This window comes from Hyla sarda, chromosome 3 (assembly GCF_029499605.1).
Source record: "Hyla sarda isolate aHylSar1 chromosome 3, aHylSar1.hap1, whole genome shotgun sequence".
Classification (NCBI taxonomy): domain Eukaryota; kingdom Metazoa; phylum Chordata; class Amphibia; order Anura; family Hylidae; genus Hyla; species Hyla sarda.
The window spans coordinates 104,692,834-104,719,467 of record NC_079191.1 but is presented as its reverse complement, the minus strand read 5'-3'; the positions used below and the strand labels follow the sequence as shown (position 1 = coordinate 104,719,467).

The window sequence follows — 26,634 nt, the reverse complement described above, 5'->3', positions numbered from 1 at the left end:
TGTCTGATCGCAGGTGGTCTGACCCACTGGGAGCCCTTGCCATCTCCTGAATGTGGCCCAGCATAAGTGCTTTTCCCCTGGGCACTCCAGTCCTCACCTTCGGAAATGCACTTTTCCTTACCATCAGTGAAGGTCCACTAAACTGATCACTAGGAATCCTGTCTCAGCCAGTGATTGGCCGAGTGGGCTGTCATTCCTGTTCACCACAAATGCGTCTCTGAAGGTGGTGGCTGGGGCACTCAGGGGAGAAGTAGTAACTAGTGAGTTGAAAGGGCAGAGACTAGGCATGTTCAGGAGATTGGAAAGGGCCTCAATAGTTTGATCCCCCACAATCAGACACTAACCCCTTATGCGGATCCCCCTGTGGATAAGAGGTTACGTTTTGCTAAACTGTAGAACCCCTTTAAAGTCACTATTTTCTTGTCTGGGTAGAAAGTTTCTACGACTGTATGAAGAGCACCTGTACCACAAAGAAGGCCATAAAACTAAAAATTACTCCATTTTGACATGGAAGGTCTGGGGGGGTTTATTTAGAAATTAAAAAGACACTAAAACCATCCTGTAAGCATCTGAAATAAATCACCTTGTGGGTATATAGCTGGCTTGTTGTTTGGCTTTAAATGCAGAAGGAAAGGTCTTTGCAGCATCAAGCCATCTTAAAGAGTGAGCCACAAGCCACTTAATGCAGGAGCTCTAAGCTCTTCAGGGGTAAGAGGAATGGCAAGAAAAAGACCGTCATTGTACGACTATGCCCTATGTTTACACTCATGTTCCTTTAAGTAGCTGGAAATAAGTCTGAAGTGGTATAGCGTAAATGGAATAAAAGGCATTATTTCATCTGAGCTATACATCTCAGAAATGTAATTACCCCAATATAAAAGCCGCACATGTCCCACTGATTAACTAGATCAGAAATTAAATTAAAGTCGAGCATTCTGGAATATTCCCCAGACTACTTTCCAATATCAGCAAATATATTGCTCCAGCTCACTTAGTTTTCTTAGAGATTTCAACACAGAAAGAGCAAAATAAAAGCAGCAGCCAACATCACAAAACATGGTGCCTAGACTATGTGGAGGAAAACCTATGAATCACTGTAGAGACTTCACCAATCAATCATGTGTGTCTATAGAGGAACAGGTGCTGAACTTCCAGAACAAGATAAATATGGGCACGATTCAGAAGCAAGCTGACAAGATATTATCTGGCTGGCTTTCCTGACACTCAGCGGAAGCCGCTTGATTTTGTGCCGCTTGTCTATTTCTGCATGTCAATGCTTCACTTCTAGATGTCCGAAAATAACAACCCAATGTCATTTGTGCATTACTCACCTCTGATCAACCCACTGGGGGATATGGAGATTGTGGTTTAAAGGGAACATGTCAGGTGTCTAGTGCCCCATAACCTTATAGATGTGGAGAACAGCATTCTGTCAATGTCATGCTCCATGCGATTCCACAGTTTCTCAGTAAACAGTAAATTAGCACTCGAACCATAGGATAATTGTTGATAGCTAGTTACAGAGGAGTGAATGCAACCATTTCTAGTCATGCTTGATGCACCCTCCTTGCCAGGTTGGCATGACTGAGCGGCAGGAAATTTCAATAAAGCTCTGGATGATAATGTTAAACTAGGTGAGAGGAGGGCATAGTAAGCATGGTTAGAAGTGGGTACATCTCTCAATGACTAGTTCCTTATTGGACAATCATTTCCATTCTTCCTGGATTCTATGCAGTCATAAGTTAAAGGGGTTAGTGGGAATCAAACTCGGCATCCTTGATCAGCAGACTGAAGAAGCTATGACACTGCTTTACCCATACCGGTTTAGCAGGCAAAGGTCTGTACATTTTATATTGGCTATGCCAGGTACTGCAGCTCAGTCTCTCATTTAAAGCATACCTGTCATTTCAACAAACTTTGTATAGGTCAATACTACAAGTAAATATAAGAATCTTTGTAATATACCTTTTGATAAAAAAATGTTTATCTTGCTATAAATAATTGTCCCCCTCTCCTGTTAGAATGTATTCCACTATGAAATCTGCATAAAATTACAAGCAAGAAATTGGAGGGGGGGTGACAGTGAACGCAGCCGTATAGCAGAATGATAATACAGGCAGCTCTGAGTAAGAGACATCACCCCAGGGCTTTATGCACAGTCTCAACTACCAGGCTTTACCAGTTGCAGCTGAATAAGGCTGAGCAAAAAGACATAGAAGTGCAAGATCGACTCCTGGGCAGGCAATGTATGGAAGATACCATTGACCTTAAACATTAGGAGAACTGCAAATCATAGATGACATATACAAGTTCTATAATGACCAAAAATGCTGCTTCTACTCATGTACACACACAAAGCAGCTTATCCTGAAAAGTCAGCAGAAATGAAAGTTATGCTTTAAAGTTTACCTGTCAGAGCCAACAAAATTTCTTCTTTTTAATATATCACTCAGTACCTAATCCTGACCATGTACATATTTTTATGTGTCTAGCACCTTTATTTTTTTTTAATTACACTTAATTTAGCTCACTAGTCTGAATTCCAATCAAAGGGAGGGGGCGTGGCCTCACTGTGCAGGTCTCCGCCCCCTCCCTCAGTATACTGTCTGCTCACATCTCCCCTAGCATTAGCAAAACTACAACTCCCAGCTTGTCTCATTCACAGTAGCGGGACACAAGCTGACAGTGGGAGGATTTTTCCTCCAGCTGTGAGCCCTGCACTCACAGCTGTCAATCAAGGAACTGTGTCCATGACATAGGTGATGACACATGGACACAGCAGGACTAGTATGTGTCCAAGCAGACGGGAGGGCAGGTATTTAACTGGCTTTTTCATTATGAAATACTAAAAATGTTCTAATGAAAGCAATTGCAAAACCTATTGGTTATAAATGCTTTACAACATATCAAAAGTTTTTGTATCCAACAGTGTCCATTTAAGTGAGAGGTGAAACATCATTCAGAGATTCCAAAATGTATGGTGAACAACCAAAAGGTATGATGACACTGTGGCCCCTTCGATTGGCAAGGGTGTTATGCTTAAATTCCCTAACAAGAAAGCACAGACACTCAAGACTTCCTGAAATTTGTTGTGGAGAATATCTACATGGCAGCTATGAAATAATTGCTCTGCCTTCCTTTGTTTTTTTTGCGTACTGGAGAAAATAAACAAGAAACTTACTTTGCTTAATTAACTTTTTATCGGCTACTAGGACATTCTCTGCATCAACAATGATTACTTTCCCATCTCGAGGTCCAACAGCAAAGTTGTCGAAGCTGACATCTAAGAGGTAAAGTGCAAAGTCAAAGTCATTGTTTGTGAGCTGTTCAGCAATCTCCATTAACTGCCATGCAAGGTCCACTCTCTTTTCCCACGGAGCATTAAAGAAACTCCAGAGCTCTTCTCCTACGTAATTCACAGCAACCATTCTGCCGCACGCTCCCAGGTATTTAGCAAAAGGCCAGCCTTCATCTGATGGGAAACTCTGGGGAAGAGAGACAGTGATTAGGTTAGACATACAACTACTGGTGGTAAGTCATTTAATAAGAGAGGATATATGTGGGGTGTAACAGTACATGACACATCCACACGTTATAAGTAAAAAAAACATTAAAAAGATAGGATGGGGCACTATAATGACTGCACTCAATCCCATGAAGCAGCACAACCCATGGAAAAAAATAGAATCTGCCAACTTAGAAAATCTTCATACAGCTTTTTTACTTTATAGCAAACACAAATCATATACAACAAACTATTTGCTGAACATTCTGGCTTTATGAAACCTTCATAAAAAAAAAAAAAAAGGTGAATTTAAAAACACACACACACACGGGTGCCGCCACTTACTCCTGGATGTATTTTGCTGCTACTTTTATCTAGTTTATAACATTTTTTTTCAATGAAACTACATGTTTTTGTGTGTCATGCATGTTTTTTTTCCTCCTAAATTCTATGTCGGTTAAGGTCTATTGACTCGTATGGGATTATTTATTGTTTTCAGCATAAAAGTCAGTCAAATTTACTAGGGATGCCATACTATTATAATATGATGCCTCACAGGTAACAGGGATAAGGGGTAACTTTCCATTACAAACACCATTAGGAATCTGTTGCCAGCACTTGAAGGGAGGCCGTAGAGGAGGTGGTTGTATTTTCAGCGTGACAGGTTCTCTTAAAATATACAGTACAATAAACAAGAACATTAAAGTGCAATATACCTTTATTGCTTATACGGTATATGTAGACTTAGAAGCATAATGCGAACACAGCCTTAAACAAGTGTTTGACCCAATTTCATAAAACAATCGGTTCATCACAGAACACTCATTCAGAAAATCTATTGGAATACTGTGTTAAAAACACTTGTTGTAGCTTTAAGAGCTCTTTAAAACAGCTTAAAAGAATAAAACATCTTTTCTAGGACAAAAAGAAATCCATCACCATAAATTAAAGATTTTAGGTTTTTAATTCATTAGAGAGTAACACAAAGCGAACCGTGTTTTATTAGATACTGCCATAGTGGGAAACATGGCAACGACACTTAAAGAGGTACTCCGGTGAAAACCTTTTTCTTTTAAATCAACTGGTGCCAGAAAGTTAAACATATTTGTAAATTACTTCTATTAAAAAATCTTAATCCTTCCAGTACTTATTAGCTGCTGAATGCTACAGAGGAAATTCCTTTCTTTTTGGAACACTGATGACATCACGAGCACAGTGCTCTCTGCTGACATCTCTGTCCATTTTAGCAACCGTGCATAGCAGATGTATGCTAAGGGCAGCATGGTGGCTCAGTGGTTAGCACTGCTGCCTTGCAGTGCTGGGGCCTTGGGTTCAAATCCCACTAAGGACAACAATAAATAAAGAGTTATTATTATAATGACGTCAGCAAAGAGCACTGTGCTCGTGAGGTCATCGGCGAGAATTCCAAAAAAAAGAATTTCCTCTGTAGTATTCAGCAGCTAATAAGTACAGAAAGGATTAAAGGGGTACTCCACCCCTGGCATCTTATCCCCTATCAAAAGGATAGGGGATAAGATGTTAGATCACTGCGGCACCCCGCCATCATTACTGCGCAGAGAGAGTTCGCTCTGTGCGTAATGACTGGTGATACAGGGGCCGGAGCAGCATGGCATCATGGCTCCGCCCCTCATGACATCATGGCCCGTCCCCTTAATGCAAGTCTATGGCAGGGGGCATGACGACCGCCACACCCCCTCCCATAGACTTGTATTGACGGGGGTGGGCCGTGACATGACGATGCTCCAGCCCCTGTATTGCCCGTCATTACGTGCAGAGCGATCTCGCTCTGCGCAGTAATGATAGGGGGGTGCTGCAGCGGCGGTCCCCAGGGTCCCCAGCAGCGGGACCCCGGCGATCTGACATCTTATCCCCTTTTCTTTTCTATAGGGGATAAGATATCTAGGGGCGGAGTACCCCTTTAAGATTTTTTAATAGAAGTAATTTACAAATCTGTTTCACTTTCTGGCACCAGTTGAGTTAAAAGAAAAAAGGTTTTCACCGGAGTACCCCTTTAAGATACATTTTTGTGAGTGAGGACAGTAGCAGAAGGGTTGCGTAGTAGTATCACCATGGCGTGTTCTTATGGGTCCAGGATGTTTGCATAAGAAGAAATGAGATCCTTACAATGGAAGCTAGTGATCACGTTATTTTTTATGTTTAACAAAATAGCACATCTATTAGGAAAACAATTGCCGAGGGTGTGCCCAGCTCAGCCAATCACTGCAGGAGTCACATTTGGCTTTGGGGGGACACAGTTTTCTTCATTACAGAACATGCACAGCCACCTGTTAGTCTGGGAGACCCCATCTTATCTGTAATGCCTATTCATTCATTATGCCATCTGAATCTAAGAATTTTGTCTTCAGAACAACGAAAACAACATTTAAACCCAGTGATTCTGCAGCACTGGAATAACTGGAAGTGGAGCTGAGATCTACAGACTGATGGCAGGCACAGACCCTAAAAGGGGGGGCAGGCACAGAATTGGTACAAAGATGGGCAGCAGAATTGGCAAGAAGCAATGGAAAGGTGCAAAGAAAGCAATAAAAGCCTAGAGAGCAACAGGAGGCACTAAGCTAGTGAAATAAAGTTTTAGTCTTAAATTCAGGGACTATATTTCCCTGTTATTCCCCTCAGATAAAGATACACTAAAATACATAGGAATAAATCACCCACAACAGCCCAACAACATGAACACTTCAGACCAGGACATAAATAAGCAGAGCACAGGTACAAATGAAGACCAATTCGCACAGTTGACTGACCATAACTTATAGAAAGTTTATATTCTCTTATAAAGGGACCAGAAGCCTACATACTGTATACTGTAATGCATTTGTGAATTTTGGCAGTACTAGAATCTATAACAAAATACAGCACACAGCAAGAAGCCATTCACATGCTGCAGAAAAGTCTGCCCACTCAATGTATGCAAACCAACGAACATCTCCAATGAGTACCGTGTTTCCCCGAAACTAAACCCTACCCTGAAAGTAAGCCCTAGCAGTATTTTCAGGGTGGGCTGCAATATAAGCCCTACCCCGAATATAAGACATAGGCCAGGGGTAATCAACTGGCGGACCACGGTCCAGATCTGGACCGTGGCCACCAGTAATGCCCATAGACCCGACCCCCCCCCCCCCCCCATCCCCGTCCGCCCTTCTTTGGCTGGTCCCATATCTCAGTGTTTTCCAACCAGGGTGCCTCCAGCTGTGGCCAAACTACAACTCCCAGCATGCCCGGACAGCCTTTGGCTGTCCGGGCATGCTGGTAGTTGTAGTTTGGCCCCAGCTGGAGGCACCCTGGTTGGGAAACACTGCCATATCTAACTATCTATCCTACAATACCGTACGGAAGCTGCAGCGGGACCTCCTTCTGTTGCTTAGCAGCCGGGGGCATCCTCCACACTGCTACAGCCCCCCATCCTCCACACTGCTACAGCCCCCCATCCTCCACACTGCTACAGCCCCCCATCCTCCACACTGCTAAAGCCCCCCCTCCTCCACACTGCTAAAGCCCCCCCCATCCTCCACACTGCTAAAGCCCCCCATCCTCCCACAGCCCCCCCCCCCCCACCATAAATAAATAAGCCCTAGTGCGTTTTTTGGGACTAAAATTAATATAAGACCCGGGCTTATTTTCGGAGAAACACGGTAGTATCAGGATCAAGTAATGTGCTGGAACTCTTCAAAGGTAAAAGGATTTATTACCCATCATGCAACAAGTTTCGAGGAAGACCACTTCATTAGGCATATCCTATTCCTGATGAAGCGATCTTTGGCAAAACGCATTGCATGATAGGTAATAAGTCCTTATACCTTTGAAGAGTTCCAGCACATTACCTAATCCTGATACTACTCATTTGAGGTGTTTGTTGGTTTGCTATCTATTGCATCAGGAGCGACTGCAGGTTCTCGCCTGTCTTCATTTGCACACGCTTTTACCATAGTTGTACATGGCTGGTACAACCACCGTTGGTGAGCACTATTCTATCACCTCTATGCGCATATACGTTATGTATGTATGGACACTTGTCTCTCTTAAATCCAAATATTAACCTTAAATCCAAATATTAAAAACAGCTTTAAATGGAGACTTCTAGAGATAAGGCTCTGCTCTTATGCACAGCGGCCATGTTCACTTTAGTGAGGTTGTATATACAAGTGCAGGATTAGTTAGTCACATGAGATTTTAATGCGGCAATACTCAGGAGATGCAAAGGACGTCACTATCCCTATAAAAGGCAACTTTCATACACAGCTCCCTTTCAAGTGCTCGTCTCCAGACAATGTATTAATATTTCATCCTCGCACTTCGCTCCGTTTCATAGATTCTTTCGCTGGTGCTCCAGTTCGAAAGCAGACTTGTTAAAACATGCAGTCAGTCTTTACTCTTACTTTTCATCTTGATCTCATTCCTCAGTGCACAATCCTGTATGCCTACAATCCTCAGTAATATTGATGTAAGGAGGGGAAAAAAAGCTGTAATAAAACTTCAAAGATATTGGATTTTTTTTTTCTTCCAAGGGTCTGATTCAGCCTTGATCACAAGAATCTCCAAATAACTACTTAAGTCTTTAACACAACATAAAAAGATGCACTAATCCACTTATTACAAGTATTTGTGGGAATTGCTAATACTGTTAATTGTTGTATCTAAGAAGCTAGCAAATGTGAGAACATAAAACACCAGCTGAAGTATTAGCTGGACTATTAACCACCATAAACATCCATAAGTACATTAAATGGGAAAGGTCAGGAGGTGCTGCCATTTCAGACTGGGTTGTGTACAAAGGCTGCGAGGATAAAAGCTGCCTGCACAGTAGGGATTTACAACAACAGTGTTCTGAGAGACTTGTTCATGGTTGGTCTGTGAAGGTTGTTCCTTTTGGAAGACAAAGTCAGAAGTTAAAACAGCACACTACTGATCAAGCTCTAGCACGCAGTTTCCCAACCGGGGTGCCTCCAGCTGTTGCAAAACTACAACTCCAAGCATGCCCAGACAGCCAAAAGCTGTCCAGGCATGCTGGGAGTTGTAGTTTTGCAACAGCTGGAGCCACCCCGGTTGGGAAACTCTGTGCTAGAGATTGATCTTTGGGCTGGTATTATATTAATAGTCTACACATCTATTTGGTGCGGACAATTTCCCAACCTCAGCACCAACAACAATGAACAAAGAAGCCAACATCAGATCGACTGATACAAACATTTGTGCCTGCCGGTCAATGGGGGGAGATTTATCAAAACCTGTCCAGAGGGAAAAGCTGCCCAGTTGCCCATAGCAACCAATCAGATCACTTCTTTCATTTTTAACCCCTTAAGGACCCAGGGTTTTTCAGTTTTTGCATTTTAACTTTTCCTCCTTTCCTTTAAAAAAAATCATAACTACATTTTGCACCTAAAAATCCATATGATTGCTTATTTTTTGCACCACCAATTCTACTTTGTAATGACGTCAGTCAAATCTATGGCGGAACAGAAAAAATAATAATTGTGAGACAAAATTGAAAAAAAAAACATGCCATTTTGTAACTTTTGGGGGCTTCCGTTTCTACCCAGTACATTTTTTGGTAAAAATGACCTTCTCTATTCTGTAGGTCCATACGATTAATATGAGACCCTACTTATGTAGGTCTGATTTTGTCGTACTTCTGGAAAAAATCATTACTACATGCACGTGGCGACACCACATGTTTATTTTTATTTACACAGTTTTTTTTTTTCTTTTTAATGGGAAAAGGGGGGTGATTCAAACTTATTAGGGAAGGTGTTAAATGATCTTTATTCCCTTTTTTTTGCAGTGTTATAGCTCCCATATGGGGCCTATAACACTGCACACACTGATCTTTTACATTGATCAATGGTTTCTCATAAGAAACCACTGATCGATGACTCTGCCGCTTGACTGCCCATGCCTGGATCTCAGGCACTGAGCAGTCATTCGGCGATCAGACAGCGAGGAGGTAGTTAGGGACCCTCCGGCTGTCATGTAAGCTGTTCTGGATGCCGCAATTTCGCCGTGGTGATCCCGAACAGCTCCTTGAGCTAACCGACATTGTTTTACTTTGACTTTAGACGCGGCGTTCAAATTTGAACGCATTTAATGGTAATGCAATCTTGTTTTTTGGGGCGTTTTCCATGGGTCCTTTTTAAGATCAATAGTGTGTGAATCTCTTGTGAGTCTCACCCTACACACATGTACACATACACATGTTCAAGGGTAAAGTCTGCTGTGAATCTACATCAGTGTTTCCCAACCAGGGTGCCTCCAGCTGTTGCAAAACTACAACTCCCAGCATGCCCGGACAGCCTTCGGCTGTCCGCGCATGCTGGGAGTTGTAGTTTTGCAATAGCTGGAGGCACACTGGTTGGGAAACACTGATTTACATCAATATCTACACGGAACACAGATTTTGTTGTGAATTCACCATGGATTTACAACAAAATATAATGGCAGAGAAAAAAATCCTGCATGCAGACCCAAAAGGAGTAATTTTGTCAGAAGAAGAAAGCCTGTTTATAGTATAAATTGTAACTGGCTCGACACTGCAGCTTTTTGTTGTATCTACAGTATGTCCAGGGAAGCAGCTGCCTGCCCAATGGAAAGCAATATGCTGTGGGCAGATTGTTCTCTCCTGGAAGAACGGTTTTCTGGAGCAATATAGTTAGTATAGCATTAATTACAGGACATTGTAAACCAGACCGGACCTCATATATGGATCTCGAGAAAACATTAAAACAAACATAATAGGATTTAAATAAGAAAAAAAATGATAAGAGATTGTAGAGAGATGAAAGAGCAAACCTATAACTGCTGTCTATGTAACCCTTTCCAGAACGTTCAAGAAATTCTATAATTTACAGACAGAACTAATCACAAGACAATCCTTACAGCGCTCTCAGACTCCAGAGGTTTTAAATACCATATAGGCAAAGAAGACTTTGAAAGCCCAATGTACTAGTCTGTAAAAGGGTTTTTCATGACACTGACTATCAATATTTGACCGCTGGGGGTCCTGCACTAAGAACCCTGACAATGTGCTATTTAACAAAGCTGTAGCACCCACATAATTAAGAACCAAAGCAGCCAGCTCAGTACATTGTGTAGCAAGCCATGGTGGTTACTGCAGCGAAGAGACAACAACACTAAGTACAGAGCTGTCTACTCCAGTCTCCATATGTGGGCGCTCTGACAAGCTGATCGGCCAGGGATCAGGTATTAGACCCCCACCTATTAGATATTGTTTGGCTATTCTGAAGATAGGCAGTCAATGAAAAAGTGCTGAAAACCCTGTATAAAGGCAACCTGTCACCATAACATTGCGTTTAAAGCTACCTTCATAAAAGAAAACCCATAAGATAGTACACCAGTCTCCCAATCCACCTGAACATATGAACATTCAATTAAAACCCACCACCATGCCTGACCCTTCTCTCCCGATATCATTTATCGAGGGGGTGGGGGGATCGAGTGAGGTTGAAGGCTCTCATATACAAGACAGGTCTGGCCAACTTTTTTCTAATCTGCACGCGATCCTTTATTCCCAATTGATAATTATAAGAATGACCTCATATTAGGCCTCCTTTACATTGCCGTCAGGCTCCACTATGCCAAGCTCCATCCGCAATTCCGTCAATTTAAGAGGAGAAATAAAAATAGTGCATGTACTTAGGGCTGGGCAGTATACCAGTTCATACCGAATACCAACATTTTGAGGCTGCACGATATGAATTTTTCCTATACCGCAATACCGGTTTGGCTCCTCAACCTCGGGAATGAATTATCAGCCCAGCGCAGTGCTGTCCCCACATCGGGAAACTAATCATATGTGACCCACCACCGCTGTTCTACTCCCCCCAAGTCATGTGACCCGCCAGTGCTGTTCTGCTCCGCCCCAATTAATTATCAGCCCAGCTGGGTACTACTCATATGTCACCCACAAACACTGCCCTCCTCCTCTTTGTTGGGGGCCGCCGGCGCTGGAACTCCCTGTATGCCAGTGGTCTCCAACCTGCGGACCTCCAGATGTTACAAAAACAACAACTCCCAGCATGCCCGGACAGCCAACGGCTATCCGGGTATGCTGGGAGTTGTAGTTTTGCAACAGCTGGAGGTCCGCAGGTTGGAGACCACTGCTGTACGCTGTATCCGGGACATCGCTCCGGCCGGTGATAGGCTGACGGCTGTCCGACGTTCCAGTCCCAGCGTAAGGCCGACGTAGGTGAGTTAAAGTTTATTTTCTTTATCTTTTGCAGCCCGGGCATAGGGATACAGCGTACAGCAGTGGTCTCAAACCTGCGGACCTCCAGCTGCTGCAAAACTACAACTCCCAGCATGCTCGGACAGCCGTAGATGTGACAGCATGCTCGGTGTAACCGCCATAGGTTACAAAAATACCGTGATACACATATTTGGTCATACCGCCCAGCTCTACATGTACTATTTTATTTTCTTCGCTAAACTCTAGTAAACTAGCAGATCTGGGGAACCCCATTCAAGTCAATGGGATGCGGCGGGACCTGGAGTCAGTTGTGTTTTGACCCATTTTCCCATTTTTGGGAAGAATAATTTATACCGGAAACTGCCCAATGAATATGTTCTCTGGGTGTTGTGGGGTCTTTGAGTGCCCAAACCATCCTGGTATCAGCTTTAGCGTCTGTGTAATGGGTATATTCGATTATGACAGGGACAAATGTGGGCGACAGAAACATGCAAACAACACTGAGGAATGTGTGACTGTTTACAATGCTACAGGGAGAAATATAAATGGATAATTATGGAAAAGACAGCTTTCAACATATTCAATATACAAGCTCTGTGCCATTACTGATATTTGAGCATTTTTAATTAATACCCATCCTAGTCACCGATCCTGCAGACTCAATTACAGTAGATTACATGGTGCAGATTGCAGATCAGATATTAAAATAGACAAAAAAAAACCCTCTAGGACTCCAAGTATTAAATAGCTAAGAGTTTACATAGCCGGCCATTAATACGATAAAGTGCAGCGTGGAGACTGCCAAAAGACAGAAAGGAAATTCCCAACTATCGCGTAGACTTTTAATGAGATTACTTCAGGGGAAAAATGGAAGCCGTTAAAGAGTTGCCAGAACGCAGGGTGTGGACAGGCACCGATCCATCAGGACCAGCAGAGTGACAGGCAGAAACAGAGCCGCCATCTTACTAATCCATTACAAGTAACATTTGTTCCAAAATAAATGCAGTAATAAGTAGGAAGCAATGCTTAAGGTGAAGGTAGGGCACTGGCGGGCACATTAACATCTAATCACAGAAGCTACTTCATCTTTATGTCTGTCAGTGGAGAACAACCAAATGTAGCAGCATCAAGGTTACAACTCAAATTCAAGCTTGTCACATCTATGGCAGCAATATGGAGGTCTACCAAGATGGTGGTCTAGCTGCTGCAAAGCCAATTGGGAATTAGGACACCTATTAATCTACTACAGTGCTTTCCAAACTGTTTCTCCAGCTATTGCCAAACTACAAATCCCAGCATGCCCAAACAGTCAAAGGCTTTTTATGCAGAAGGAAATTCTCAGTATATCACATGTTCATATTGATATTTCCACAGAAGTCAATGCATGTTCCCTTTTTGCACAGTTCACATTCTATACATTTGTTCCTTTTTTTCCCATTCATAGTAAATAAAAGCAGCAAAACAGGTAATTCTATGAACAAATATGATAAATACAGAACTAAAAAAAAATAAAAAAAATTAGACATCTGTATACAATCTATAATGTCATACAGAAGTGTGAATGGGGCCTAGCAGTCCACTATTATCCCGTAAAATCCCAATGGTTCCTGACAGTATTTTCAAAGAGCAATGATGTGCCTGCTCATCCATGTGACTACTGCAGCCAATGATTCACCTTTTCACTAGCATGTGCAGCAGCTGACGACAAGCCGGGCCCTGGGCACCGTCCACAGTTCAAGTATTTTGTCTCTGCACAGTGACAGGCAATAGCTGCAGGGACAAACCAACTTTTTTTTTACCAACAAGTTTACAAATTAATATATGTTACAACTATACATGTTATGATTATATATACAGTTTTTGCAAATAGGAGGTACACTTTAAATCAAGGAAACCTAATAATGTTTAGATTACACACACACACACATATATATATATATATATATATATATATATATATATATTAGTACTGATATGTATTAGTCATGAAACAATGCTACTGTCAACAAAGCAGATGTGACCCAATAAAGCTGTCTGGGCTGCTCTCCCCCTATTCACAGCACAGGCACTTCACTTAAATTATTAGGTGTTTCTTCTCAGTCACGTTGACAGTTTCCTCTTCCGCAGTCTCACACCTCAAAGCTCTAGTAAAGAGCAGCCTTAAATTGTATGTGCGGCCCCATGTAATATACGCAAGGCTAGACAAACCATACTGTCCCATCAGAAATGCACAACGTCAAAAAAACAACAACAGATTAGTGTATTTCAGGAGGTAATATACAAAATGATAACTATGCAAGGGAACTTTTCCTGCCTCCTAAAAATCCCCACAGCATTCGGACCGTCAGAATCCTGGTTTACCTGCCACCTACAGCAAGAAATCCAAGAGAAATTGAAAACTCCACAAGCTCACTACGTAACTTGACAAAACAAGAGGATTGGTTGCAGGTGTGCAGCAGATACACAAGAGGATTAGCACAAGGGTTAATCCTTAGTTTCCATCAGAAGTGACGTGCCACTTATTCCCGTGGTGGGTTTTTTGTTCAAATTTTCCCTTACATGTAAATAAGGTTGAAGGATGTTGCTTGTTCAGATTCTGCCAAATAACCTTATTGTATTAAAAAAAGGCTTAAATTAGATTGTCTTACAGGAATCTAAATTGACTCAATTTAAGATCTGCAACTTTCTAGTATACTGCACTTTTTTCTTTTAACCCCTCATTTCCAAAATAAAAACTCTCAAATGAAGGTAAAATGCATTTACCCTGTATTACGGGTTTTGTTACTCAGGATTGTTGCACAACATTTTGTTAAAATAATCATAACAGTAGAGAAAATACACAGCCAAGGTGTTGTAAAAGAATGTGGAGGAACCCAATTGATACAATGTGAATGCAGCAAAGAAGAAAATAACGGAGCACTCACCACTTTAGATACTTTAGACAGGTACTTTTATTTCTTTCAGTACATATTGACAGAAATATAGGGGCAGGGAGGGTGGACCAGATCTTGTGCGGGGGGGGGTTCAGGTGATCACACGGGGCAACGGTCCGTATCGCGCTTCCTCACATTTTGCTGTTGGTTACATACGTGAAGCACCATCTGAATAGACAGCTTACGCCAAGTACATGACAGACTATATAAATAACGCACCTGTGTGAATTGCAAAGGTAGTAGTGCCAGGAAGTTCTGTTCTTTGAGAGTGGACCCAATTGGTAAATCTTGTCTATTATGGGTTCAATGCTTTGGTATAACAGTACTCAGTCTTGTAGTAGTCAGTGATTCTTAGGCCTCATTCACATCTGCATCAGAGGCTCTATTCAAGGCCTCCATTAGAGACTATTTAGGGCTAGAAAACTGAACTGTCCATTGTACAATGGACACTGACTGATCCCATTGACTTCACTGGGCCAGTCATGTTTCTGTCTGGTGTCTATTTTGCAGGGTTTGACCAGCCAAAAAAATAAAAAAGAATTACTGCTTGCAGTCTGGTCAGAGCCTGCCGAATAAACGGATTGTGTGACAGAGCACCCCGAAGCTAGCTCCCACGCAGATGTGAAGTCTTACTCACCCCTGAATCACTGCATTAGAATATTAAATATGTAACCTACAACAGACACATGGGGACGGCTTCACTGCAGCACTCCTTCACATCTAGGTCTGTATTTTTACCTCTCCACATGAGGGATCCAGAACTTTACTTAAACACAGGAGGAAAATACCTTTGACAGCTGTGTTTAGTTAGAGCTTACATGAAACAAAAGCTCTCCCAAAGAGCATGTAATGTAAATGCAATCCACACCCCGCTCATTGCCAGGACAATTAAACCAAATGAATTAATCCATCAGAATATAATGCAGACGTCTTCCCTCTGAGAGGACACATCTCCTGAACAGACAACTCTGGGGTAGAAAGGTCTGTTCAGAATACCCCACCATCACCTATCACACACTTCGGTTCACAATAAAGCAGTTTAAGTATAGTTAAATGTTTACTTTGATATGAACCTACATTTTTAGGGGGAAAAAAAAATTAGGGCTGCACAATTTGTGGGAAAATGTGCAATTACCTCCATAATCGTAACTATTGTGATTTTGACATGCAATTGCAATATAATAAAATGGTGAAATCCTCCAATTCCATGTCCAATGTCCCCAATTCCATATCCATCCCAAAAATGTATTTGTCCCCCCACGTGTCACATCTTCCCCATTAAAGTTGTGCTTGGGAGTAAGGAGAAAAAAAATCCCTCATAGGTCAGCCACAGATCCCATTCTCCTCCATGCAGTCCGGTATCTTCTGGGACTTACAGGACTATCCTCAGCTTGACGCATGACAGCCACTGATTGGCTGAGCAAAAAAGGTCCTGAAACCGGCTGGTTGTAGGGAGCACAGGGAATATACCGGGACTGCACATAGGAGAGCGGGATCTGCGGCAGACCTACGGGGACCGGAGAAAGGAGAGCCTCAGATTGTTTAGCTTTCTTCTGCGCCCCTATTACTAATTAGAACATTGTTTCCCAACCAGGGTGCCTCCAGCTGTTGCAAAACTACAACTCACAGCATGCTCAGACAACCTTTGGCTGTATGGGAATGCTGGGTGCTGTAGTTTTGCAACAGCTTGAGGCACCCTGGTAGGAAACACCCACTTTGCATTTGAATTTCTGCAGCGGCCGAGACCCTGCGTGCGTAACATGGTGCCGGGGGATCTCAGGGGGACATATCGCTGTTTTACAATTTGCAAAAATCATGATTCTACTGTAATAGATCGTGCAGCTGTAAAAAAAATAAATAAATAATTGAAAAATATATAATGTATGCTCCTGTGGAAGTTGAATTGTTCTTTTCAGTCTGACCACAGTGCTCTCTGCTGCCACCTCTGTCCATGTAAGGAACTGTGCAGAGCAGGAATGAATCACTATAGAAAACCTCTCCTACTTTGGACAGTTCCTGACAAAGGTGTCGGCAGAGAGCACTGTGGCCAGTCTTGAAAGAACTACACAACTTCCTCTGGTAATACAGCAGCTAAAAACTGAAAGGAGATGTTTAAATAGAAGTCATTTACAAATCTGTATAACTTTCTTGCACCAGGTGATTTGAACACATTTGTTTCCCACCGGAGTACCCCTTTAATTAAAACAGCAGACAAACAAAACAAGCTAACAAAAAAGGTGAATACAAATCCAAGATAACCACTACTGCTAATCCTGTAAGAGAATGACATCTTCATTTGCACCACCAGGGTCTTCATTATAAATGGGGTTCCAGAAATAAGTTATGGATTAAGTGACAGCTGTACGGTGTATTACAGAAGTTAGCTGGTAAACCAAAGGCAGGACACCATGCTTTAATTATTCCAGTCTGTCAAATATACAGAGGATAATCTCTTCTCAGAACGGGGAGATCTCAGACAGCAGATGTCAAAGATTTGTACATTAGCCATAAAAGCTGAATCAATCATTTCCCGATGCTGCAGAATTGTCAAGTGCGAGCAATTATAGGCAATAAACTCCGGGAAATTATGCAGATTGCAGATATCCGAAAAGCTTCGTATACAAGACAATTATGTGATTTTTTATTTTTTTTAGAAAACCAAAAAGATTTCTAAGAAGAAAAAAAACAAAATCATCATAACACTTACATGCTACCTGAGAACTTCTACTAAGGACCACTTCCAAAAGAAAACAGTACTCCTAAAGTGCTCAGCCAAACTACAGTAGGGCAAAAAGGTATTTAGTCAGCCACCAAGTTTACAAGTTCTCCCACTCAAAAAGATGACAGAGGCCTGTAATTTTCATCAACTAAGAAAAAAAAATCCATAAAATCACTGATTTTTAAAAAATTAATTAGCAAATTATGATGGAAAATAAGTATTTGGTCATTAACAAAAATTAATCTCAATTTGTTATATACACTTTGTTGGCAATTGCCATTTTGAGGAAGGAGGTATGATCCTCCGAAACGAGTCTTTTTGGTATTTAAATAAATATAGCGCTTCCTAGCACTTTCATCTCGATCTGGCTTCCACCTGATTCTTCCGATGTTGTGAACAGCGCCTTCTGACAAGGTTTATGTCCCTGTACTCTGCATGCTTTGTTGGCAATGACAGAGGTCAAACGTTTTCTGTAAGTCTTCCCAAGGTTTTCACACACTGTTGCTGGTATTTTGGCCCATTTCTCCATGCAGATCTCCTCTAGAGCAGTGATATTTTGGGGCTGTCGCTGGGCAGCAAACATTTTTAACTCCCTCCAAAGGTTTTCTACAGGGTTGAGATCTGGAGACTGGCTAGGCCACTCCAGGATCTTGAAATGCTTCTTATGAAGCCACTCCATTGTTGAAGCAACTCCTTTGTGTTTGGGATCATTGTCATGCTGAAAGACCCAGCCACATTTCATCTTCAATGCCCTTGCTGATGGAAGGAGGTTTTTCACTCGATACATGGCCCAATTCATTATTTCCTTTACACGGCTCAGTCATCCTCTGAAAAACAGACCCAAAGCATGATGTTCCACCCCCATGCTTCACAGTAGGTATCATGTTCTTTGGATGCAACGCCGCATTCTCTCTCTCTTCCAAAACACAAAGTTGAGTTTTTACCAAAAAGTTCTACTTTAGTTTCATTTGACATTCTCCCAATCCTCTTCTGGATCATCCAAATGCTCTCTAGCAAACTTCAGACAGGCCCAGACATGTACTGGCTTAAGCAGGGGGACACATCTGGCACTGCATCATTTTAGTCCCTGGCAGCTTAGTGTGTTACTGATGGTAGCCTTTGTTACTTTAGTCCCAGCTCTCTGCAGGTCATTCACTAGGTCCCCCCGTGTGGTTCTGGGATTTTTGCTCACCGTTCTTGTGATCATTTTGACACTACGGGGTGAGATCTTGCCTGGAGCCCCAGATCAAGGGAGATTATCAGTGGTCTTGTATGTCTTCCATTTTCTAATAATTGCTCCCACAGTTGATTTCTTCACACCAAGCTGCTTGCCTATTGCAGATTCAGTCTTCCCAGCCTAATGCAGGTCTACAATTTTGTTTGTGTCCTTCGACAGCTCTTTGGTCTTGGCGATAGTGTAGTAGTTTGGAGTGTGACTGAGGTTGTGGACAGGTGTCTTTTCAAACAGGTGGTGACATTAATACAGGTAACGAGTAGAGGACAGAGGAGACTCTTCAAGAAGAAGTTACAGGTCTGTGAGAGCCAGAAATCTTGCTCGTTTGTAGGTGACCAAATACTTATTTGCCACCATAATTTGCGAATAAATTCTTTAAAAATCAGACAATGATTTTATGGATTTTTTTTCTCATGTCTCTCATAGTTGAGGTATACCTATGATGGAAATTACAGCACAATTGGTGGCTGACTAAATACTTTTTTGCCCCACTGTAATTATATTAGGACTATCCTATACAGAATTCGGCAGTTACAAAATACCATTATAGTCTATGGGATTTTTACATAATCCGTTTTAACCAGTCATAGCCCGTTAATAAATGATGTTATTTTGTGATGTGAGAAAGTAATGGGATAAAGAGTGCATGCACTATTTCTCCTGTTGATTTCTCCCATCACAAAATAATGTCCGTTATTAATAACTGGCTATGACTGGTTGAAACGGGTAAAAAATCCCATAGACTATAATGGGATTTTGTAATGGCAGTTTTTAATGGTTTTGTTAACTGGTTATTATAATGGATTTTTAAAACTGAGAATTCCATAGTGTGAAAGCAGCCTAATGTGTATGATGACCCCAAAATCAGGCAAAGGGATTGGGCAGCTGCTTTTCAACACACAACCTTTTTGTCATCAGGGAATATGTGCCACAAGGTTGATAAGCCACCAGAGGGGAGTATGGCAGCAAACTTCCCCCTGTCCACACTGGAAAGACATCCATGTCAGGCAGACCTTACCAATCTCAAGCTGGGATTACCAAACCTCTTGACTTCATAGAGCAGTGGTCAGGCATGTGCAACTCCTGCTCCATTTATGGTGTATGGGACTGCCCAAGACCTAAGCGCTGTACTATCAGCAGTCCATTAGACCATGAATGTCATGGTAGTACACTCTCTCCATTCTAATGGGAGACTGAAAGGACTGTGATTCTACCCCCCCTGCCATAGACTTGTGCCCTATTCTGTCAGAGAACATCTACTATATAGCTGGTATGTAGCTATAAAGGAATGCCTTGCACTGGTGTACAGCCTCCTGCAAATTGCCTTGTCTTCTGCATAAGATATCAAAAGAGGTTAATCCACCTGGCCTAAAGGCAGCCATACAAACTGGATGTAAGTCGATGGTTGAACACACTAAAAATGTAGTCCAGTTTGCAGGCAGCAGCAGCATGTTACAGAGCAGGAACTGCTGAGCAGATAGATATAGTTTCGTGGGAATTATTCCAGGATAATTTATTTGCGTAAACTCTTGCCCATTATGAATCAAGTAGACAATTGGGTGGTACTACTATGATTGATGGCTCGTTTATACACAGATAGTTATCAGTATGGCAGCGTATATGACTACCTAGTCCAAACCAAGCCGAGATTTACATGAACCAATGATCAAGTTATACTGGATCATAACTATAATAACCCTTGCATTTTCAAGGTGAGCGATTGCTATTAAAGAAAAGTCACATCTTTGATGCAGTCATACACATTTGTATCCATATTGGCCATTACAGTTGCTCAATCTAGCCATCCATGATCAATAACAGACAAGCAATTTTGGAATGTTCCAAGGAAGGTCTGCATTGGTCGCCTAAAACTATTGTTTGTTGTTGATGCTATGAACTTTCATTTGGGTTGAAATCAGCCTTTTTTAAATCAACTTTAAATAGGCACTGTCAGATTCAAAAGTGCTAAATTTTGAACAACTTTTTCTTAAAGCGTACCCATCAGATCACCCAAAAATAGAAAAAAAAAAAAAAACGTATGTTGCTCAGTATCTCATCCTGATCATGTACATATAATAATTGTGTGTCTATGACCTATATTTCTTTCAGAATTAGCTTTATTTCTGAACTACATTAATGTTGTCGACTAGAAGCAGAGTGGCGACTCCCTCCCTCAATCTTCTCAGTCACTGGCCTCCAGAGTGAGCATCTGTAACCCTTTCCTTCCTGGTTTTAGGCTACACACACACACACACACACACACACACACACGTTTGCTTACAGCTTTGAGTTGTAGTTTTGCAACAGCTGGAGGCATACGATTGGTAAAACTCAGATTTACAGTAGTGTTGCTGCAGGGTGTGTCCCTCCTACTGTTGCAAAGCTACAACTCCCAGCATGCCCACTCATCATTTGGCTGTGCAAGCATGCTGGGAGTTGTAGTTTTGCAACAGATGGAGGCATATGATTGTAGTCCCCTGTATTAGATACACACGCACACTGACTTCATTTATTCATTTACATGCACATTACCTAGATAACACAGATTTGCACATACATATATATATACACATACACACACACACACACACACACACACACACACACACACGGACACTTTTTAAACAAAAAATCCTCTAGTCCCCATCTTCAGTCCCCCCCACGCCCCCTTCTCACACCAGGAGTCTGAAGTAAACACAGACAGTGAGGGAGCCGATCACAGCAGCTTTAGATCTGCAGACCTGTCAATCATGGAGTGTGTCCATGACGTAGGTGATGACGAGTGGACACAGCCGGCTGGTATGTATCCCAGGAGGCAGTTTTTGACTGTATGAAATAGACATTTTTTTAACGAAAGCAATTGCAAAACCTATTGGTTTTGCATGCTTTACCACATATCAAAAGTTTTTATATCCGACAGTGCCCATTTAACCCCTTAAGGACTCAGACAATTTTATTTTTAAATTTAAGTTTTTTCCTCCTCGCCTTAAAAAAAAAAATCATAACTATTTTATAATTTTCATCCACAGACTAGTATGAGGGCTTGTTTTTTGCACGACCAGCTGTCCATTGTAGTGCCATCCCTCACTTTACCATAAAATGTATGGCGTAACCCAAAAAATTCTGTGTGGGGAAATTAAAAAGAAAACCGGAGTTTTTCGTTTTCACGCCGTACAATTAACGGTAAAAATGACGTGTTCTTTAATCTTTTGGGTCAATACGATTAAAATGAAACCCATGATAACACACTTTTCTATTACTATTGCGCTTAAAAAAAATAAAAAAATCACAAGCTTTTTAACCAAATTAGTACGTTTAAAATCCCCCTATTTTGAAGACCTATAACTTTCATTTTTCCGTATAAGCGGCGGTATGAGGGCTCATTTTTTGTGCAGTGATCTGTTCTTTTTATTGATACCATATTGCTTATATAAAACTTTAAATAAATTTTTTTATCAATTTTTTGGGGAATAAAATATTATATTAAAAAAAAGCAGCAATTTGGGACTTTTTTTTAACGTTAACACCGTTCACCGTACGGTATAATTAACATTGTATTTGAATAGTTTGGATATTTACGCATTCGGCGATACAAAATATGTATACATTTTTTTTACGCTTTTTGGGGGGTGAAATAGGGAAAACGGGACAATTTACGTTTTTATTAGGGGAGTTTTTTTTCTGTATTGATCACGGCATCTGAGGGGTTAATGGCGGACATCCGGCGATCGCGGATGTCGGCCATTACCGGCGGGTCCCTGGCTGCTATCAGCAGCCGGGACCTGCTGCGCACGACCTGAGCATCGCTCTATGATGCTCGCGGTTATGTATAGGATGTAAATGTACGTCCTGGTGTGTTAAGTACCAGCTCACCAGGACGACGTACATTTACGTCCTGTGTCATTAAGGGGTTAATTATATTAAAAAGAATTTCCTTTTTATAGAAGTCACAGCTTAAACACCACTAGGGCCCTCCTCCCCATTCAGAACATAACCCTGTCCGGCTGCAGCATCATCTTTGTCCATGCTAAAGCATGTCCAGTCAGTGTGGGCAGGACTAGCACTCCTCTTACTCCTGTCCTATCAGCCTGCAGCATGAATACAGAGGAGGGTGTTACAGAGCAGCCTGAAGTGATTAGATGAGACCTAGTACAGCACAGCAGACTCAAGGAGAAAGATGAATCATGCAGAGTGAGGATGGTAAACCAAGTGAGCAACAGAAAGAAGGTATTTGTGAAAGTTCATGATCATGATAAGGTGCTGAGTAACATAATTTGGGCTTTTAGTGGGATATGACAGGTACTCTAATGTGCAAATAAGCAAACATCCCTGGGTAAGGCTAAAAATGCCCAAACTGGTCACTGGGAAAGAAAACTGTCATTTTAAGATTATTCTATCACTAACATTTTCTATCAAATGTAAAGGATTTAATAGTCTGTAAAGATATTTAAGTCTTAAAACTACTAACAATATAAGAAGGGAAGCATCAAAACATTCTTTACGGGAATCTATGAACTCAGAAGACAAGTCATGGGAAAGATTAAATCAAATTACAAACATCAGTGATTGGTACAATTTCGTAAGCAGCGCTACTTTAGTATAAATCCGTACTACAAATAGCTGACAAGATAAGCTCCAAAATCGCCTCAGTACGTACAGTAATCCCACACTGCATAGACTTGCTAGATTGTTCTGATCACTTTCTTCTAAGCTGACAATCCTGCACATTAACAATCTATATAGGAGGAGGCTTGTGTGCTAATGTTATAGAATTATGATATAGATCCTGCTCCGAAAGGCAAAGCAAGTCAACAACCATATGGCCAAGATACTATCCTACAGTGTATGCCATTAACTATTTACCAGTAACCAATAATCCTGATTATAGCAACAATAAGCAACTGGGAAAAAAAATAATTACTGCAGTGAAAAGTAACTTTTCCCCTATCTACAAAATAGGATATAAGTGGGAGCTCCGACCGCTGGGACCCCCAGTGATGATCTGAGCAGGCTCCGGATCTGAGCAGGCTCCGGCTCTGAGAGGAGCGCATGCTGGGGTTGACACGCAATTCATTTATTCTCTATGGGAAAACCGAATAGACCCGAGTGCTGTACCCTGGCATGTCCGGCACTCCCATGGAAATGAATGGAGTGTGTGCCGGCCGCAGCAAGCGCTCCTCTCAGAGCCAGGGCCTGTTCAGGAGATCACAGGGGCTCCCAGCCAAAGGCTGTCCTGGCATGCTCTGAGTTTTAGTTTTGCAACAGCTGGAGGCACACCAGTTGGGAAACACCATTCTATATAGTCAATGTAGAATACTACTGCTGCTGAATACAACTGCATACACAAAAGTGCAGAGTACTAGGGGAATTTAAAGGAGTAGTCTAGGGAAGACTACTCCTCCGTCATGCCCAGGGTTAAAAAAACTAATAAAATATCACTCACCTTCTGCTACAGCTGATCAGTCCTCCAGTCAGTCTTCTTCCTACTACTTCTGTGCACACGGAAGTAGAAAGAAGACAGATTGGAGAACAGATCAGCTGTAACTGCGCTCCATGGGAACGCAGGAAGGTGAGTTTTTAATTTCTTTTTCAGCCCGGGCACGATGGAGAAGTAGTCTGCACTAGACTACTCCTTTAATGTACACAACTCTACAATGTGAATGATGTCTAATAAAAGGGGAAGATCAAAAAGTGAAGTTCAAAACATAACCATTAGGCCCCTTTCACACTACAGGTATCATCCTGTAAAAATCTCCGCTATTACTCCCAGCAATAATTCCTGAAAATGGCCGTCAAAACATCCCATTCATTTTTAGACCAGCCTTTTGCATCAGACATGCCCATTTTTACTAATGTCCATTATTTTTTCCCAGCACAAAAGACTGTGCATGCACTAATTTTCGGTCCGGCAAAAATAAGATCTTCACAGGGGAGGGCTGGCTCCTCACAGCTCTGCCTGCTGCCTGAACCCTCTGCCGGCTGCTATTGGTCGGACGATCATCCGACCAATAGCAGCGTTCCTGGGGCGGGGGGGAAGAAATCGCCACCTCCCCATAGTGCTGGGCGGTATACCAGTATGAACCGGATACCGTTTTTTCTTTCACGGTATGGATTTTTGCCCATATCACTATACCGGTCGGGCCCCTCCCCCACCCTCCGGATGAATTGTAGAGCCCAGCGCGGCGCCCTCACTTGTCCCAGGGTGCTTCCATGGCCCGATTCCGAGAGCGGATTCGGGCCACAGAAGCTAATTCATTAACTGTGTCCCCCTGCTGCGCCTGTCAGCCAGTGTCCCTGCGAGCACGATCAATCCCCACCGCTAGCAGGATGCCTGTGCCCACTAGCGGTGTCACAAGAATGCCGAGCGCGGCTCCGTCAGCTCTCAGGGTACGGGAATAGATTTAAAAGCCTTGCGCGCAGCACTACGTAAATAGTGTAGGGCTAACATAGGCAGCGCTAGGAGCCTAGAGTTAGCCCTACGCTATTAGCGTAGTACTGCGCATGCGCAGTACCATATTAGCTGCGCGCGAGGCTTTTAAATCTGCTCCCGTACCGAGAGCTGACAGGGACAGGGAACAGAGCCGCGCTCAGCATTCTTGTGACACCGCTAGTGGGCACAGGGACCCCGCTAGCGGTGATGGTAGCGATCGTGCTCGCGGGGGGCACATTTGACACCGCGAGTGGGCACAGGGACCCCGCTCGCGGGGTGGGGACAGGCGGTAATACCGTGATAAAAAAAAAAAATACTTTGATATTAATTTTAGGCCATACGGCCCAGCACTACCTCCCCATAGATACATGAGGTGATCGGGGGGGTGATCACCATGTATCTCCGGGTCATTGGGTCACGTGACCCATATGACCGAAATCGCTGCAAATTGCCAGTGTGAATTCACACGCCCTGGTCCTTAAGTACCAGGGCGTACCTGTATGCCCTGGGTCCCTAAGTGGTTAAGCATTTAGCCAGAAGCACATGCAGCACTATTTTTCCTCATAAAATTTGATAAGGTTTGCAAATGGGAACTAAACAGAACCTCCTTCACCAGTGTTAACACAGTTACAGCTTAGGTCTTTCTATATTTAAAAGCTATGTATTATTTATAAAAAAAAAAAAAAAAAAAAGCAAACAATGTAATATGGATCTAAACACTTGTATCAACATTTGGGCAGGTAAAAATTACTCACCATGGCACCCCTGCCATGATCTCTAAACCACTGCCTAGGTTGGTTTCTTAGCTGGTAGAAGATTTTTCAGTCAACTCGACTGCAGGTCCATAGACATGAATGATTCATACATGAAGCGTGGCATTCTCATGTCCTGCTCATATGTAAGGGAAAGGATTCCAATTACATAAGAGCACTGCTGCTTCCCATTACTGAGTATGCCTAGACCAGTGTTTCCCAACCAGGGTGCCTCCAGCTGTTGCAAAACTACAACTCCAAGCATGCCCTGAAAGCTGAAGGCTGTCCGGGCATGCTGGGAATTGTAGTTTTGCAACAGCTGGAGGCAACCTGGTTGGGAAACACTGGCCTAGACTGTCCCCATCTCATATTCTAAGAGACAGGGTCCTGGTTGCTTGGAGGAGCTGTTGTTGTACATGTGCAGACTGGAAGGGAGGATAAGGATGAGCAAAAAAAAAAAAAACTATAAACTTGCACGGCAACCATAATGGACACAGAAGGTGAACGTTTCCAAGAACATTACCAGAACACTATTTTGTAACTTACAGAAATGAAAAAGAAATAGCCCTCTAATTGGGGAAAGCATTACAGTATAAATGAATGTGTCGAGTCTACTCCTTTAACCCCTTAAGGACGCAGGACGTAAATGTACGTCCTGGTGCGGTGGTACTTAACGCACCAGTACGTACATTTACGTCCTAAGCATAACCGCGGGCATCGGAGCGATGCCCGTGTCATGCGCGGCTGATCCCGGCTGCTGATCGCAGCCAGGGACCCGCCGGCAATGGCCGACGCCCGCGATCTCGCGGGCGTCCGCCA

At 42.5% G+C, this 26,634-nt stretch overlaps 1 protein-coding gene across 1 annotated transcript in view; it reads right to left on the bottom strand.

The window, feature by feature from the left end:
- The window catches only part of DIPK2A (divergent protein kinase domain 2A), a 41,375-nt gene that overhangs the window by 2,105 nt on the left and 12,636 nt on the right, over window positions 1-26,634 (bottom strand). Inside the window, exon 2 of the mRNA XM_056564819.1 lies at window positions 3,182-3,485. Coding sequence (XP_056420794.1) covers window positions 3,182-3,485 — 304 coding nt within the window. The remainder of the gene's footprint in view (window positions 1-3,181; window positions 3,486-26,634) is intronic.